Source organism: Cottoperca gobio, chromosome 9 (genome assembly GCF_900634415.1).
Source record: "Cottoperca gobio chromosome 9, fCotGob3.1, whole genome shotgun sequence".
In the NCBI taxonomy this organism is placed as follows: Eukaryota; Metazoa; Chordata; class Actinopteri; order Perciformes; family Bovichtidae; genus Cottoperca; species Cottoperca gobio.
The window spans coordinates 3,337,943-3,355,145 of NC_041363.1; the positions used below are offsets into that span (position 1 = coordinate 3,337,943).

The 17,203-nt window shown below is 45.6% G+C and overlaps 1 protein-coding gene across 12 annotated transcripts in view; it reads right to left on the reverse strand.

Moving 5' to 3' along the window:
* Nucleotides 1-17,203, reverse strand: part of fbrsl1 (fibrosin-like 1) — a 253,600-nt gene that overhangs the window by 169,043 nt on the left and 67,354 nt on the right. For all 12 annotated transcript variants that reach the window (XM_029439308.1, XM_029439302.1, XM_029439301.1 and 9 more), the window contains exon 2: nucleotides 11,208-11,432. In XM_029439308.1, coding sequence (XP_029295168.1) covers nucleotides 11,208-11,432 — 225 coding nt within the window. The remainder of the gene's footprint in view (nucleotides 1-11,207; nucleotides 11,433-17,203) is intronic.

Below are 17,203 nucleotides of genomic sequence, written 5' to 3' on the forward strand. Positions count from 1 at the left end.
TGTGCCTGTCGCAGGTCATATAGGCAACGCAGCATGTCCCCAAAGCAAAATGAATAACCACAAAGCAATAATGTCGTATTTCACAGAACTATGCACCATTGTTTCTGTACTGCGGCCTCAGAATGACCCGGGGTGTTGTTCTGGACTGCATCTGACTGGGATGTTCATCCTGTGTGGTAGATGCATGACACATGCTTCTGCATGTTTGCTCATGTCTCATGTGATCTGTGTGTATCTTTACAGGAATGTGCACATGCATAGGCACATTTTTGCTGTATGAAATGTAATGTGCACATTAACATTCATTTCTACATTTTGTGAGTGTATTCACTGCCTAAGGCCACAGACAGGTTGTCCTCCCTCAAGACTACTTTTTGCGCCGGAGCTGTCAAAGCAAAGCCCCACAGTGGGCACAGACACTGGGAAGGTAAGCCCACTGACTGGAATAACCATGTTACAAACCCGCCGTAAAACGCCACTAATATTTAATGCCTCGCTGTCAGGTCTGAAGGGCACAGGCACATGGAGGAACTGTGCAGCCAAGTGTGTGTTCCTCTGCAAGGCTCACTGCATCTGACTGTGAAGGGAAAGGAAATCTGAACAATGGTGTGTGTCTGTGTGTTTATGTGTGTGCTTATAGCTGACAAATGAAGAAAAAACAATCTTGATTTGCTTTATACACAATCCTCACTAACTTAACTTTTTTAGCTCCCAGCATTAATTTTACTGCTGATCTGTGTCAGCTGCAGACACACCGCAATGCTTCCTCACCACAGAACAGCCGCTGGCAAGTCCCTTACTAATCCACGGGGTGTATCAGGTGATGCAGGCATTACCGGACCTGATAACATCGCAATGTCTCTGGCAGGATCAGGTTGAAGAGGCACCTAGTGGGTGAGGCCAGGCTAATGGCAGCGGATATCAGATCATGGCCTGTCACTGTATGAACCCTGGGCTTGTGTAATCCTCTGATAATAGACACTTTTAGAACGAATGACGATAGTGAAACTGTCAACATGCCAGCCATTGTGAACCTAATACAAATCAATGTCAGAGGTGGCATGTGTGTATGCATGTGTGCGAGATAGATACTTGCTGTGTGTATCCGTGTCTGCATCCATATCTATGTGTATGTGTGTGTATCTGTATTATGTGTGTGCAAGTGATATGAAGATGTTTGAGTATGTGTGTCTGCGGGTGTTAGGGGGGGCTGGCACTAGGAATAGCATTCTCCTCTTGACCCAAGTGCCTGGCTATGGTAATTCTCCAGCGTAGTGTATTACTTTCACACCGACAGCAGTTTAAGTACAGAGCCCCCTGCACCAGTTCAGACCCAACACAGGCACCTTGGGATGCCGTCCACTTAAAACAAGCAGTGGGAGCGCATTAACATTTCAAGGTATTATTTCAAACGTGGGGGAAATTGCTGCTGAATATTTCATGCGCGCCAGAACGAGTCGTATGTATCCCTCTGTGGCTGCGGCGGTAGCGGAGGTCGGGGTTTGGCGGATTGGGGGGTGCTGGCGAAGACGAGACCTTCGGGAGCCGACCTGGGCATTCAAAGCGAGTCTGGTGATACGGTCCTGCGCTACATCAGTGTCAGAGGGGACTCCACTTTGAAGAGCAATTATACTACCATTACCGGCTCATTAATTAAACTGAGAGCGACCAGGCTAATTCAGCCTTGTGACCCTGCAGAACGTGCTCACAGCGCCGCTCAGATATTATCAAATCAGTATTGCAACGACGCACTGCTAATTAGTGATGTTGTTATGTCTACGGCTCAGTGTCACAGCTACAGTCTGGCCTTTGACTTCAATCACATGTCATGCCTTCCAATTACTCCCTGATGTTTCCCGCTGTGTGTTATCTCATTTAGTGAAAATCCTTTAAAACATATTAAGACTCTTTTCCGTTTTACGAGTCACTTGTTTCAGAAAAGGAGGTCCAAGGAACAGAAGTCGGATTTCAAAATTAATAATCTAGCTATTAAAATATTGACATATTGACTAACCCTAACCCTAACCCTAACCCTGACATGAAACAAACACATGTGTTACTATAGATATAGTTCTTAGCTATAACTTAGAGACACTAAATGAACCTGTGACTTCAGACTGAACATATTGTGCGCTTCACAACCATATGTACTGAGAGTTCACCTTGGGCATCTCCTCCCCTCAGGGCCCGGGATACGAACCCTGACCCTCTTCCCTCCAAGGTGTCAACTACAAGAACCTCACCCCCATCTGGATCCAGCTCCTCGGGGACGTCTAGGGGGCGAGTCAACCCCCCGCCTCAGGGTGTACATGCTCTATTGTGCAAAAGCAATCATTCTTCCCCCCCCCCTCTCTTTGTTTTGCAAATGGAATCTCCCACATCATTTTACATACACACTCCAACCACCGAGCTCTGGGGACAATCCAGGAAGTAATTGTGGCTTTTGTGCGTGTGGTCCCCCACTTCTTCCTCAAAAGGAGCCGCGCCCCCTTGTCAGCTGTCATCATATAACTGCATGCAGACCCAGGGGCCTAATGACAGGATCTATAGTACATGAAAACACAATTACAGCCCTTGGTTCAATTGCTACTGTGTGAACGGCCTTTAAAAGAGGAAAAAAGGAACCAAACACATGCTGCCCGCTCCGAGGCATATACGTCTGAACGATATCCCCTAAATCACAGTCCATTAAAACACAGCGTCATTTTAAGTCTGAACATTTTAAATACAACACGTTTAGGCGGCTCTCCTCACATTGGTGAAATGCTAATTATAGGACGTGCCTGACGCAAAGAGATTTCTGACTGATATGGTTACATGTGACCTTGTGTAGCAGCGCACCTTGCTGTTTTAATGAGCTAATATGAGTGACGGCGCTGGCATATACAACCCACACAAGAGCCCCGGTGTTCCAGCGGCATTTCATTATCTCTGACGATGTTGTTTTCGTGGCAATATTTTGAAGCCACATTAAACATCCATTATAAGACGCTGCAGGAAACATGTTGATGGACCCTGCAAAGGATCCACCGCCTGGGCTCAATATTGCAAACCCTGATGTACTTTACATTAGGCAGGCAAAATGGCAGAAGACGAGGGGAGAGGCCTCCCACCATCTTTTTCAAATGGGAACAGTGACCCCCAATGGACGATGTGATGCAATCTAGCAAAGGGTTAACAAAGCGTCATCCACCACCTCCTCATGTATGTGGGTGCAATAACTCTGTACTGCAGCAGGGGGCAGTGTTGTATCACAGCAAAAACTGTACACAGTGAGAACGGGAAGGAAAGCTGTGGCTGCAGAGATCACATCTGTCTCAGTGACACCACTAATCCCATTTAAACCGTCTGAGTTAATGTCCAGCTTTGCTAGTCGCCAACCCCCCGGGCACAGGGCTATGAAAACAGGGGCAGGGGCCTTGGAAGATCCCATTAATGCAGTGACCCTAATAGGCTAAAGTGGCAAAGATGACACTTAAATGTTCTGACTCCGCCAAGGAGGCAAGCGCTTCATCACAGCCACACTTATACAGACACACAGTACACAGAAGCATGCATGTGTACGCATGGTGTACACGCAGGAGAACACACACCTCGTAGAACAGCACATATAAACGAGACGTGCTACACATTGGATCAACACATTCTTCAAGCCAAGAGACAATTAATGGGATATAATTATATAGCTGCTAATTGAAGTGCTAATTTACTAAAAACAAATTGATACAACTGTGACAAGGAGAGAATGAGGCATTTGTAAATGAGGGTGGAGAACAATAGGAGTGGAGCGCAGCAGCCTACTGCAGGAACACCATCAGGATACAGCCGGGGGCCTCTCTGTTGTCTTACCCTCTTCTCAGGCCTGTCAAAACAAACAGGCCTCCAAACAAAAGACCTCTCACATCTACAGGAGGCTTCTTCTCAAACCAGACCCCCACGTCCTCAGATCCTCACAGAGTGACAGTCCTGGGTTTCACTAACACCTGATACCATTCTTTTGTACTGAGGCTATAGTCTTGCCGATACACTAACAACATGATGCACAGACAACATGTGTTGGATGAAACACTCGGGAAGATTGTTTCTGAATGATATCGCTACAGGGATTCAACACACCTTGTGAGAGAAGGACATTAAAACGTTGTTGCTCTTAAATTCACAGGCATATCAATGATGCTTTATCATATCATAGGTGGGTCTGAAGGGACATTAACGGCAACACAATCTGAGAGTGTGTGCCTCAGTTCAGAGGCGGCGCGGTGCTTCCTATGACGCCTCGAGTCAGAAGTACATTTTATAAAAAACTTCTTTGTTGCAAAGTGATTTTGATGCAGGTGTAAAAAAACCGGCAGATTTACACATCCTGGCACACACACACACACACACACACACACACACACACACACACACACACACACACACACACACACACACACACACACACACACACACACACACACACACACACACACACACACACACACACACACACACACACACAGCCGTGGCTTTATAACCTACTGTGCGTGATCTTACATCTGTTTAAGACCTTTGTGATTTGCCTGTTTGATTTCACAATAAATCTGACCACACATGACTCGCAGCTCAAATGATGATACTCTACTTTATAAAAGTGCACGAGGAATGTGACCCCAGACACCTGCGATTTCCTAGAGCACACATTTCTGAACTGCTCCCTAAGCATTACTGTAATATAAACCGCAATGATACTGTAAATCATAAAGCACGAGGTGTAATAAAGTGTCTCTCCCTGCTGTCTGTTCTAGTTAAACATCTACCAGGGGCAATACATCTGTTGCTATAGCTACAGATTCTCCAGGAGATGCAAAGCCGGAATATGATGTAGCCTGGGAAGTCCCACTTTAATAAATTACGTAAAAAAAAAGAAAGTAATCACAACTAACAGCGAGCAAAGCACGGAGAAATAATGTCTTGACACATTTATTATGGCTAACATTTGCCCCCTGAGTCCGAAACTTAATGAATGCAATGAAAGAAAGTCTGCACCCCGATGCAACTGCAACATTAAAAGAAATCTCTAAAATAATAATCTTACCCCGTACAACAATATGTAAGATAGCACTCAGTATATCCAGGAGGAGTTACCTAGTCCAATCCCAGCATGCTCTCCCAGCTCCAGCAGAGCATGCCTTTAGATCCCTGCTAATTTAATGTTGCCAGACATAATTGTCCCCAGAGTGGCTGCTCTGAAGTAGCCCTGCTGTATCTCAATGACTATGGCTTGTTAAAAGTGATGTGACGTGTGTGTGTGTGTGTGTGTGTGTATATGTGTGTATGGACTTACAGTACAGCAACCCCGGCCAAGCACCTTACATGGCCTGACATTAATCACTGTGCACTGTCCCGTGCAATATTCACCTGGCTAAGCACAGCAGCACTGGGGCTGTCTGGCTTTGTCATTTACTAGCTTTTATTTCCAGTTCTGTCTCTCTCTCCTCGTGTACGGCACTGGGGGGTCGTGGGGAGTGGAGAGCTGATGGATCTCGAGAGGAGAAATCCTGTGATGGCTTAATATATAGATCAACAACTCTCCAAATCTCAACTCCAACCGACAGACTGGAGCAGCGCCCCCCCCCCCCCCCACACACACACACACACTTTCATTTCAACACCAGTGGGACTGTTCCCTCATCCTTTCCCAGCAATCCCGGGCAAAGTCAACACCACGCGCCCCGGTGGAAACCCATGGGGACAGGTTTGGCTCCTCACACTAAATGCTCTGTGGTCGGGCCGGCTGAGCAGAAATAGACGCTATTTAGGAAACTTGAACACACACAGAGAGAGAGAAAGGTACGCGCTGCCAGACACTTATTCATGGGGGAGGAAAATCATCTCAGAAGGGAGAATAAAAGTCTACTGACCTTTTTTTATACCACAAATCTGATATGTGCCATTCGTTTCCATTTCACGAGGGGACATGCTGCGCTGGAGACGATGAATGAACTCATTATTTACTCATTTTTAACATTTGTAGAATTTACTGTGAATTTAAAGCGATTCAATCCAAAAGAATAATGAGCAATGATTCAGCAGGAAAACAAAGGTTTTCTCTTGGTTCAAACCCCCGATACAGCTGGGAAGCTTTCATTAACCCGTGCTGCTGTGGTGGCCTGCAGCGAGGCACTGAAGGGAGAGAATGGAGATATCTGGCTGTGTGCAGGAAGGTTTGCATAAACTAAAAGATTAAAACGTTGAAATGATGAAGTAGAGAGCAATTAACAATATCAGGAGCTTCTATTAAAACACATAGAACATAACATTAAACATGTTTCTATAGTGCTAAATATAACATGCTGCACAATATCGCCGCTGCCGTCAAACTCAATTCAAGGTTTAAATTCAAGAAAGGCCAGAAAATAAATAAATGTGCTCTTCTGAAATCGGTTGGCAAGGCAACGAACATCTCCAGGGATTTTGTAATGTGAGTAATCAGCTCATCAGAGAGTGTGCAGATGTTTTTTTCTAAATAATCAAATACCTAATTTTGACACTGTGGATTCATATCGTCATTTCTCTGCGTGAGTTCATCTGCTGGCTGGTCTTTGATGTGGTGAAGACACTTACCACCCCCCCCCCCCCCCCCCCCCCCCCTGTGATCGTACATGTTCGTGTTGCAAGCAGCGGACTAATTGATCTGTCAAGCTCCATTTCAAGTCACCGTCCTCCTCTCTGTCTTCCCCCTCTGCACACGCACGCGACATTAAATGCAGATCATCACGAAGTGAGCTAAAGGTGTAATCTTCAGGAGAACAAGTGGAACAAATGAAAACGCGTGTGTGTCTCGCAGCCTAAATAGACATTGTGGTGATGCTGATGTTGAGTTGTTTCAATATCGAGCTAACATCTACTGTTTTTTAAACTTAACAATACTAAATTGCAGCTCAGCCACTTGCCCAGGACGGGGGGAGGGGAGGGCTCACCCTGATCTCCAGTTTAAATGAGATGAAAGCAGGGTTAGCCAGGGACATATTGTCTCCTTAGCAGAGCTGCTGCCGCTCAGGGTCGCTGCTCCCCAGATAACAGCCACCCTGCCATTATCAGTCATCCTGATCACTCGCCTGTTACCGCTGCCCCGCTGCCGCTGCCCCGCTGCCGATGCCCCGCTGCCGATGCCCCGCTGCCGATGCCCCGCTGCCGATGCCCCGCTGCCGATGCCCCGCTGCCGCTGCCCCGCTGCCGATGCCCCGCTGCTGATGGGCAGCCGTGCTCCGGCGTCTATCGCAGCTCTCAGGCTGTCGCTGAACTATGCTCCAGTGCACCGTTAGTGCCGCAGCTAATCTGATCTGTCTCCAGCTGGTTTACTGCTTATAAACACACCTAGATATGAAGAAAGGGAAGTAATCCTGAAGCAGCTACAGTATGACAGGGGCATGCAGTACATGTCCACAGGCTGGCCTGATAGTGAGGGGGGGGGGGGGGGGGGTACGATAGTGATGGATCCGATAGTAACGGATGCTTTAAAGGCTTACTAACTTAATAATGTCATTAGTCTGTGTTTCAATGGGGGGTTTGTTGATGTTGCTTTCTAAAAAAATCAAGCCGTTTCTAGCAGTTATCAAACTATTGGATCCAATTCAAACAATATCAGAACAGCACGTGTGACTGAGAGGAGGACAAGAAAACAATCAGTAGACCTTACACACGTGCACACACACACTATGCTCGACCTGTCCAGGCAAGTCTTCTAGCTAGATCAAGCGCTGCTGCGCGCCCCCACTGCCCCCCCTGGCGACAAACTGTGCTCTGACATCGCAGCTCCTGCCCTCCAGCGAGCTCCTCCCGGGTGCCTCGAGGAAACCAACACATCACCTGCGCCTGTGGATCAGTGTGTCACATACACCAGGGACACCTCCTCTGAATGGAAAGACAGCTAAACAGAGAGACGTATGGAAGGGGGGGGGAAACTAAGAAGGACAACGTAGAAAATGCTCCAAGTGCACTTGAGCTGATCATTGTGGTGGAGAACATCCTTAAAGTATACATACCTATCAGTACATGACTTTGTAAACGCAGCTTTAAGCCCAGATGTGTGTGTGATCTCTGTGCTGCCCTTTTCCCACAGTTACAACACAAGTCTGGATTTATGTGTGCACATTCGTCTGCTTGGTGTTTGTGGGATAAAAGGATCTGCAGTATCCCCTCTTGGATGTAAGTGAGAGTAAATGTATACATGGGTTTGTTGAATCAACTTGCCAACAAATAGAACTGTGAATACTAAACAAGCAGTCGACTGTGAGACTTGCAGAGAAGTGAAGTCTGGGCAGGTTAAACGCTATCTTAGCTCCTCAGACGGGGAGACAGTAAAACATTGCTTCAGCCAGACACTGAGATTAAAGTGAGAAACTGATACAAGACAAAAGGGAGGGGTTGGAAAGTTTGGAAATGAAGTAAGAGCACCAGGAGACAAGTAACCAGCAGGACGTCATAGATCCAGCTGGGAAGGGAGGTGTCTCTGTGGATCACAGGACTGTGTTAGTTTAGGGGACGTTGGGGACACACTCTCCCACTAAGCTGCTGCAAGGTGCTGCAGAGACATTCCTTACAATGGTTCACTGACACAGAAGCCTCTGCTGATAAACATCACACAACGGCAGAGTCATGGAGTTCATGTTCATGTGTACGGTCGTTTCACCAGATTGACCATCTGGTGGAGCGGACAAAACAACTTAGTGGAGTGGAGACGGGAGGAGATGTGAGCGCTGCACTCATCCCTCTCTTCTAGAGCCCTCTCATTCTAAAGCAGTTATATTCTTGTACGTGTGTTATTGTAACCGTCTCTCTTTGTATTATCTCTTAACATGTTCATTGTACGCACCAAACACCAAGGCAAAGTCCTTGTAGCTGAAAACCTACTTGGTAATAAGTGTTCCTGTGAACCTGACACTGATATCTGGGTTGAGTGAGTTTTGTGGCCTTATTCATTCTTTGCACTTTGAAAACTACCTGCAGTAAAATACACTATGAACTGAACGTTAGCATTTGACGATCTCTAAGAAGTTATTTTAAATTGCACAAAGAAACACGACATATAAAAAGAGTAGGGCGGTCGGATTAACGCGTTCATTTCCATTAATTAATCACAGAAGAAATAACGCAACAAAAATATTAACGCAGATTAATCGCGCTCCTAGATGCCCCCGACTTTTGCTATGACAGCACCTCTCACAAAGCTACGACGGCCCCCCCCCCCCCCTAATCACAAAGCTTGTAATTAATTAGATTATTTTCTTTAATCGCTTGACAGCCCTGAAAAAGTGGTAAGATGTAGCTACGCATTCAATAAGCACTTGGGAAGCAAACAAGACACACGATCAACATTAATTAAGAAGAAATGAAAACTTTTTCCCCCCAACAATATACTCAAGGGACAAAGAAACATCTGAGTGACAGGTAGAAACATAAAGAGCTTCAGGTTTCCTGTGTGGGGGTTTGAGCTGCTCTCCTGATATCTCCACTCTCTTAATCTCCCTGGGAGCACGTGTAGTAACTCTTCAGATAAAGTTACAGTGAAACGTGAAGTTCTGCACAGCTGGAGTCACGAGGTTCTCACAGAGCAGCAGCAGTTTGGTGACCATATGGATCTGAAGTGTAATGCATATCTGCTTGAGTAATTACAGCCTATTGCACTTAAACTGTGTACGAGAGCATCAGCTAAATACATCCGTTTTCACTTTCTCTTAGCAAACTAAATATCACAGCCAAACTCATTTTCAGCCATGTTAACTTCCTTAGGAAATCTTATCTAAGAGATATTTCTGTGTGTGGAGGAGGCCTCTGGGCTGCACAGCCTCATTATTTAGTTTGGCTTCCTGACTACATTTCCCCTCTTATCCTCAACAGCACTACGGCGGAGCTTGGCCACGGACAGGAGCATAAAAACATCCGCCCATTTAAACAAACTGTTAACACATAGATGGGCTATCTCACTGGGACAGACCGAGAGCCTGTGGGCGCAGCAGTGTGCTTCAAGCCCTCTCTCTGCATAAACAAACAGAAACCCACTTCCACAGTCATGAAGGAAAACAAGAACGGGAGAGCAGAGTAAATCCACCTGAAGGCAGCATACCAACTATGTGTTTATCAAAGCACTTTTGGTAGCATCAGTGTATCTGCGTCTCTGACTCACATCACTGAGGTGCGACGGTAGATCTGACCGATTCCATTACAGTTCGTACTTTTCTGTTTCCCTCTTTTGTTGAAGTCAGCGAAATAACACCGAACACTACGAGCTGCCGAGCTGCTACGGCTCACGGTTTTGCATTTGTTTGTGTAATCACAAACAAAACTCCCACAGTGCACCTGCAGCACAGTTGTGTGTAGGCTACAGCCACAGGCTATTGTGTGGACTCACCTCTGTGATTACTAGCTGCTCACCTGCAAATAGTTTCCCAACTTGCTTTAAAATGTACCTATCAGTTACCACTTAGCAAATACATGCGTACATAGATAAGCACTCGTCCACTTAGTATCAACAAGGGGTTGCGCGATCACAGTTCATAACAGGAAAAGAGCTTTCACTTTACAACACATAGTTTGGAAAAATCAACACAAGAGGAAGTTAAACATCACGACTAATGCCGAGCCACAAATGCAAAGGATAAGTGGCATCAACAGTAAGCCTTAACAAGCCACAACATAACGTCAAAGCATAATGACATACCATTTTCAAAATGACTGTGGCAATAGAAAGTACATTTTGACAGCTGTGATGGGCTCCAGCCTTATAAGAGGTGAGTATCTCTCGACAACCTCAGCAGCGTGGTTCAAAGTGGCAGCTGACACCAGAATAAGTAAAGTCACATCTGGCGTGGGCGTGACGCTCTGTTCACACTCGTAACCTTTTTCTGAAAGTTCCCCATAGATCATGTTCAGCTTTAAAGGGAAGGTGACCGGCTGTCAGATGGTTGGAAGGTATACATTTGGAGAAACGAAATAACAGCACGGACCAATCACATCAAAGAGGTGGAATCAGAGGTTACTGAAAGCAGCTGATTGGCTCCTCTGACTTCATGGTGAAAGGCAGAAGAGCAGCCATCTCTTTCATTTGTTAGCAACATACCCACAAACCAAAGGGTTCACCAGACAGAACCTTTGTGATTAGGTTGAACTGCTGTTGGATTCCCTACATTAAAACAATGAAGCACTATGGAGGCAGACACACTGACCATTTTGTTCTTCTTAGAGTACGTCCTCTTCAGAAGCCTCTCCGTCATCCTCTCCTGCTCCCGCTGGGCATGATGGAGGAAGCCATTCTCCAAGGGATCCACCTCCGGCTGGACATTCTCCTCTTCCTCCTCCACCTCCTTGTCTGCCTTCTTCTGCCGCTTGGCCACCTTTTTCTCCTTCCAGCGCTCCTTCTTCTCCTGTGTCTTTACAACTCCAGCCTTCTTCTGCAGGGAGAAAATGAAAGCACATTAGAAATCTAGACACTGAGAATGTGTGGAAGATATGTACGGATGGAGAGTTCGATGCGTACATACATTAAACACTGACGTCATCGTTAATCGATAACAATAACCTGTTGCATTCAGCCTTTACCTTTTCATAAACAAAACACCCAGTGACACACACTGAGCAACGCCACACTGAGCAACGCCACACTGAGCAACGCCACACTGAGCAACGCCACACTGACGAGAGAGATTTACTGGCTTTAGTGTCTCAAGGATTTCCTTAAAAACCTTGAAACAATTGCAGAGCACTTGATGACACGTCTATGAAAAACGACACTTCACGCTGCCTTCGAACAAGAACAAAGCAGACAGATATCTAGATTGATAGACAGAGGTGGGAGATGAGTGTGTAAAAGAGTGCAGGGAGGGTGTGACGCAGCTGGCAAACAGTCAAGCGTGCAGGCCCCTTTCACTGCTGGCTTATACAAAGCAAGCAAACACTCGAGCGTAGAGCAGCGAGGCTCACTTTCTCTCTCTTAAGTCATCTTTAATCCTGTCAACAGCAGAACAATGCCTTACTGGAGCCCATAATCACTTTATGGCTCAGATATAATGAGCTTACGATATGAAGTGCTGCTTTAACACACACACACACACACACAAAATGCTCTACACTTGCACTATGACCAAGCAATTTCCCTCTTTACCTAATCACTCCTTTCATGCTTCGGTTACGACCTGTATGGAACTGGTGTTTGTTTATTGGAACTCAAACATAATTTGTAGCCTGGTATCTTCCCCAATGCTTTTCTTTGGCCCCCCCTCCCAGAGTCACCTCCTGACCAGTATCTCATAAGCCCCTTTTACACACACGCACGGCTAACACTGAAATGATCTAGACACTACCCGGAGGAGCTGTATGTGAGAACGCAAATGTCCGATTAATTCAGACTGGACATCAAACAGACTTCACTCAGCCAGCTCCCTCGTTCAAAGTCTGTGTGATGCCCATTTGAGTTCATATGTAAACAGAGCCGGGGCATTCACGCTGAACCAGTGGGCGTGTTGATGACGTCTCTATGGTGGCTGGTGCAAAGCCGGACGAAAATGGCATCATGCTGTGTATGTCCAGCTCATACTGTCTGGTGCTTGCCTCATTTCAGCTTCTATAATGACTTGTAAATGCAGTTCAGTATGTCGTTTAATGTAACTCAACCCTAAGTGATGGGTGGATCAGAGGCCAACTATAAAGGCAGAAAAGCGCTGTATGCAGTCCATTCACCATTTTATAGTGCTATTCTGAACACACACACAGTCTCACACCTCAAACTCTACAGTGATTCCTTCAGTGCTCCTCTTTAGAAGGCCTTGATGGTGTGTTTTGTCAGCTACAGAGTTTTAGGCCCACTACACATGATCAATGCTGGTGTCAGATATTGTTTAAATTAAGATGCTGCATCTGGTTCGCCACTGTACTCAACGTTCAATCAACTTTAATGCACAAGCAACAACATGAGAACATCTGTGTGTATCCCAGACCACAACTACACCAATCATACCAAGACCTTAGCAGGAAAACTATAGCAGGTCAGACTTTTCATATACTGTAGGTTTAGGAATTATAGCCATGGCAGTGTGGACAAAGGTAAGGACACGACTAACATGATATGTTGAAGAGGCACACAAATTGACACACATGCATATCTGCCAGCCTGTGGAAAACACTGCTGCCTGCCTGCCTGTCTGCCGGCCTGCTTGTGTGTCTAGTGATTAAATTGAATTGATTCCTCCTCCTGGGCTTCTGCTGCCTATTATTCCCAGATCTCATCAGGCCCGAGTGGAGCTGGTGCCTTGCTGCTGCTTGGTGAAGCCCGTCGGTGGAGATCACTGTGTGTCTGAATGGCAGAGGACGACACACCGCTGTTTGAGGCTGCGTGGAGTTCAAGGCCGAGGGCTACTAGTTCACGTTTCAACATCTGTTCACAGCCAGCAGCACTACAGTCAGCTCAGCGCTCCATATGAATAATCAAATTATTGGCTCCAAGGGTGGGAGGTTAGCAGATGGCTAGTGCATTAGCCCCATAACTGCTAATGAATGACACCTTCCATGACAAAAGGTGTTCATGTGTCTGGCACTGCAACACAACTGGCCATGTGAAGGAGGAAGGTTTCCACTTTAAGTCCAGGCTAAATGATCCTACATGTAACGGGAGAGGGCAAAGAGCCTGAACGCAGCCACGCATTATTACCATGTTCTCGTCCAGCTGTCTTTGCATTTGATTTTGAGCAACACTGAACATGTCTGCAGCTGAATTGTTCCCAGCCTCCTAGGAAAAGCCAAGAGCTTCTAGTTAGTTAGGAAACAATTACCCTAACACTTTAAGACTAGGTACTGCAGGAGGATTAATTTTTCTCTTTGTGGAAGGAAAAGCAGTTACTACCATGCTGTGCCAAAGTACACGTTACACAGTAGACCTCTGATCAATCTCAGACTACATATGTCTTAAATACCAGTATTCCAGACTAGTCACGGCCATTGTATGAAGTTCAGAACGGTGACAATGTTGCACGACAGCAATGCATCTACTAGTTTAGTTCAGAGAAACGTCCAGGAGATGTAGTGTTCCTCTGTGGCGCTGTAACGGTTGTTAAACTGACCCAGCTCACACCACTCTGACAGACCGAATTAATGTCATCACACTGACATCACACAGCGGCTCAAAGCAGCTCTTCTCACCTCACAAGGCAGTACATTAATTTCTCATGAGGGACCAGACGGTATTAGCAGGCCACTTGTCATGAAATTCATTACCTGGAGAGCCATCTTTGAGAGCTGTTACGAGGACAACGCGGCTACAGTCTGACAAGAAAGGATGCTGGGACCAGGTGTTTTCCTCCTCCTGGGCAGAGTATTTTAAGCTGCAGAGTGAAGGTCCATCAATACAAATCAAGTCAGCGTCTCCTTAGTTATTAATAGAAACATGCCTTTATGAACAAACCGGCAGTGAGTGCTGTGATCAATTAAGCCTGAAGTTGCAGAAATGTGGAGTTTCATTAGCATGCTGGAGGACGGCGCTGCAGTTATCCTCCGCTTCACTCCTCCAGGTAGGAAACAGTGATGCAGGACGACGCTGATGATTTTACAGTTTGACACGTTCATCTTTAATTGCATTTAATATCTGAACAGAGTATTGGCATCATCTTTGTGAGGAAGAGAGTGTGCAAGCCTTCACAGCAGATTAACACTCTGAAGTGAAGATAACCTTTGTAGTAATACAACATTGGAATGACTTTTTCTTGTATGTAAATTATGAAAACTATTCAGACAAAATCCTAATTAATCTGCCATTGCCATGTATAAACCAATTAGAGTATTACGCTCCCAGACTGCAGGGTTACTTGTAGTTCCTAGAGTCTCTAAGAGTACAATGGGAGCCAGAGCCTTCAGCTATCAAGCTCCTCTCCAGTGGAACCAGCTTCCAGTTTGTGTTCGGGAGGCAGACACCCTCTCCACATTTAAGAGCAGGCTAAAGACTTTCCTTTTTGATAAAGCTTATAGTTAGGGCTGGCTCAGGCTTGCCTTGGATCAGCCCCTAGTTATGCTACTATAGGCTTAGACTGCCGGGGGACACCTCCCTGCTCTCTTCCTTCTCTTCCTCTCTCCTCCCTCCCTCTCTCTCTCCCTCTCTATCTGTATGCATTTATGTAAATGTATGTTACTAACTCATCATCCGGGGTATCATCCCCAGAGTTTCTGTGTCTCATGTGGCAGGTTGCCACGGATAAAGTTTACGTCAGGATCAGGAATCGTGGCTGCGCCTGCTGCCCTGGTCCTGCTGGACACCGGGAAGCCTTATTGACATTTTCTGTCAAATGTTGTATTTGTACTATGTTGTTTATCCTATACGCACGACATCTATTGCACATCTGTCCGTCTTGGGAGAGGGATCCCTCCTCAGTCTCTCCCTGAGGTTTCTTCTTTTTTTTCCCCTTTAATTATGGGGTTTCTTTTAGGAAGTTTTTCCTTGTGCGATGCGAGGGTCTAAGGACAGAGGGTCTAAGGACAGAGGGTCTAAGGACAGAGGGTCTAAGGACAGATGGTCTAAGGACAGAGGGTCTAAAGACAGAGGGTGTAAGGACAGAGGGTCTAAGGACAGAGGGTCTAAGGACAGAGGGTGTCGTATCCTGTACAGTCTGTAAAGCACACTGAGACAAATGTATAATTTGTGATATTGGGCTCTATAAATACATTTGATTTGATGTTTGTTTCTTATGACTATTCACTGATTAACGTTTCAAACAAATGTAGCTCAGTAACTTAGACCATCGTGATATATCGTTTTACCAATATATCAATAATTGTTGTTTCTTTTTAGGATATTTCCAATTATACTTTAATATGGATATTACCAATCTAAGACCCACAGTCTTTCTATGCAGACGGGACAGATCGATCCACCTTCGTTATGGTCAAGAGGAAGGTGATTAAAAGTAATTAAATAAAACTAAATTAAATTAAAACACGGCAAGAATATGGCTAACATAACCATTCATTTTAATTTTCTTTAATTAAAAAGTCCAGTAAAAACAGTGCAAGAACAAAGATAACTGTGGAACATATAAAATACAATTAGAAGATAAATGATCAATGTTTTGAGTCATCACTGGATGCCTACATGTCCCTGGTGGGTAAACACAATATGTAGTGATTAGGTGAAACAGATGTGAGTCCAGGTGTAAAAGAAGTGTTTATTTTGTATGTGCCAGGATTGTGTGTGCTGTTAATTGTAATATCTAAGCTCTAGCACCACGGAGCAATTAGACTTTGTTTGGCTGCTGTGTTCCATTGGTAATAAACAGATTTCAATTGTCTATCTGTGTCACTTCAATTTATTCACAGTCCACAACAATAGATGTATAATAGCTGCAGGAGAAGAACAGGAGTCCATCACTGCGTGTCTGCCAGCTAAAGGCTTAGTTGTGATATCATTTCCAAATGCCAAAGGCCTGAAGTGGGGCTTTACTTTTATAAAATGCTTACTGAATTATTGCTACACATAATGGAACAGCCTTATCACACTCGCGTTTTGAAAATGAAAAGCGTAAAATACTGATGCAAATTATTAGCAAAGTAAACGCTTTGCTTAAGGGCATTATGTGTACTCAGCATTTAGTTGTCTTTCTCAGGATTAAGTGCTTTTGAAATTGGAAAGGTTCGGTGTTTTCTCTGAACCCTCGATGCTTCTGCAAACTGCTCTACACACACAACTTTCAACCTTTGTGTGTGTGGTTGGGTCAGTTATCTCTACAGTGGTCAGAGTGGTGGATCACCCTCATTTTACCTTGTTCAGCCCGGGGCAGAAATGTGACCAGTGACCAGAAAGTGGAGGAGAAGTGGCTTAAGATACAATGAGCCGGGGGGGGAAGTGACGGCAGAGAAGAGGGAAAGAGAGGAGAAGAAACAGACACAGTGCAAGTGAGCAGAGGGTGTGTGTGTGTGTGTGTGTGTATGTGTGTGTGTGTGGGGGGGGGGAGGGGTGGCTCAGCCTGGAACAGGAGAGACCGCTCGACTGGTTTGACCCGACCATGTTACCCTGGCAACAGTACGGGAGTGCTTTGTTGCTGTTCCAGGCTGCATGGGGACTGGAGCTTGCGTGTGCGTGTGTGTGTGTGTGTGTGCGTGCATAAAATCCAACACAGGTTTCCTTGCCCTGCAACAATAAAGTGCATGGCTTTATGCGGTTATGCCGGGGCCTTGAGATTCACCA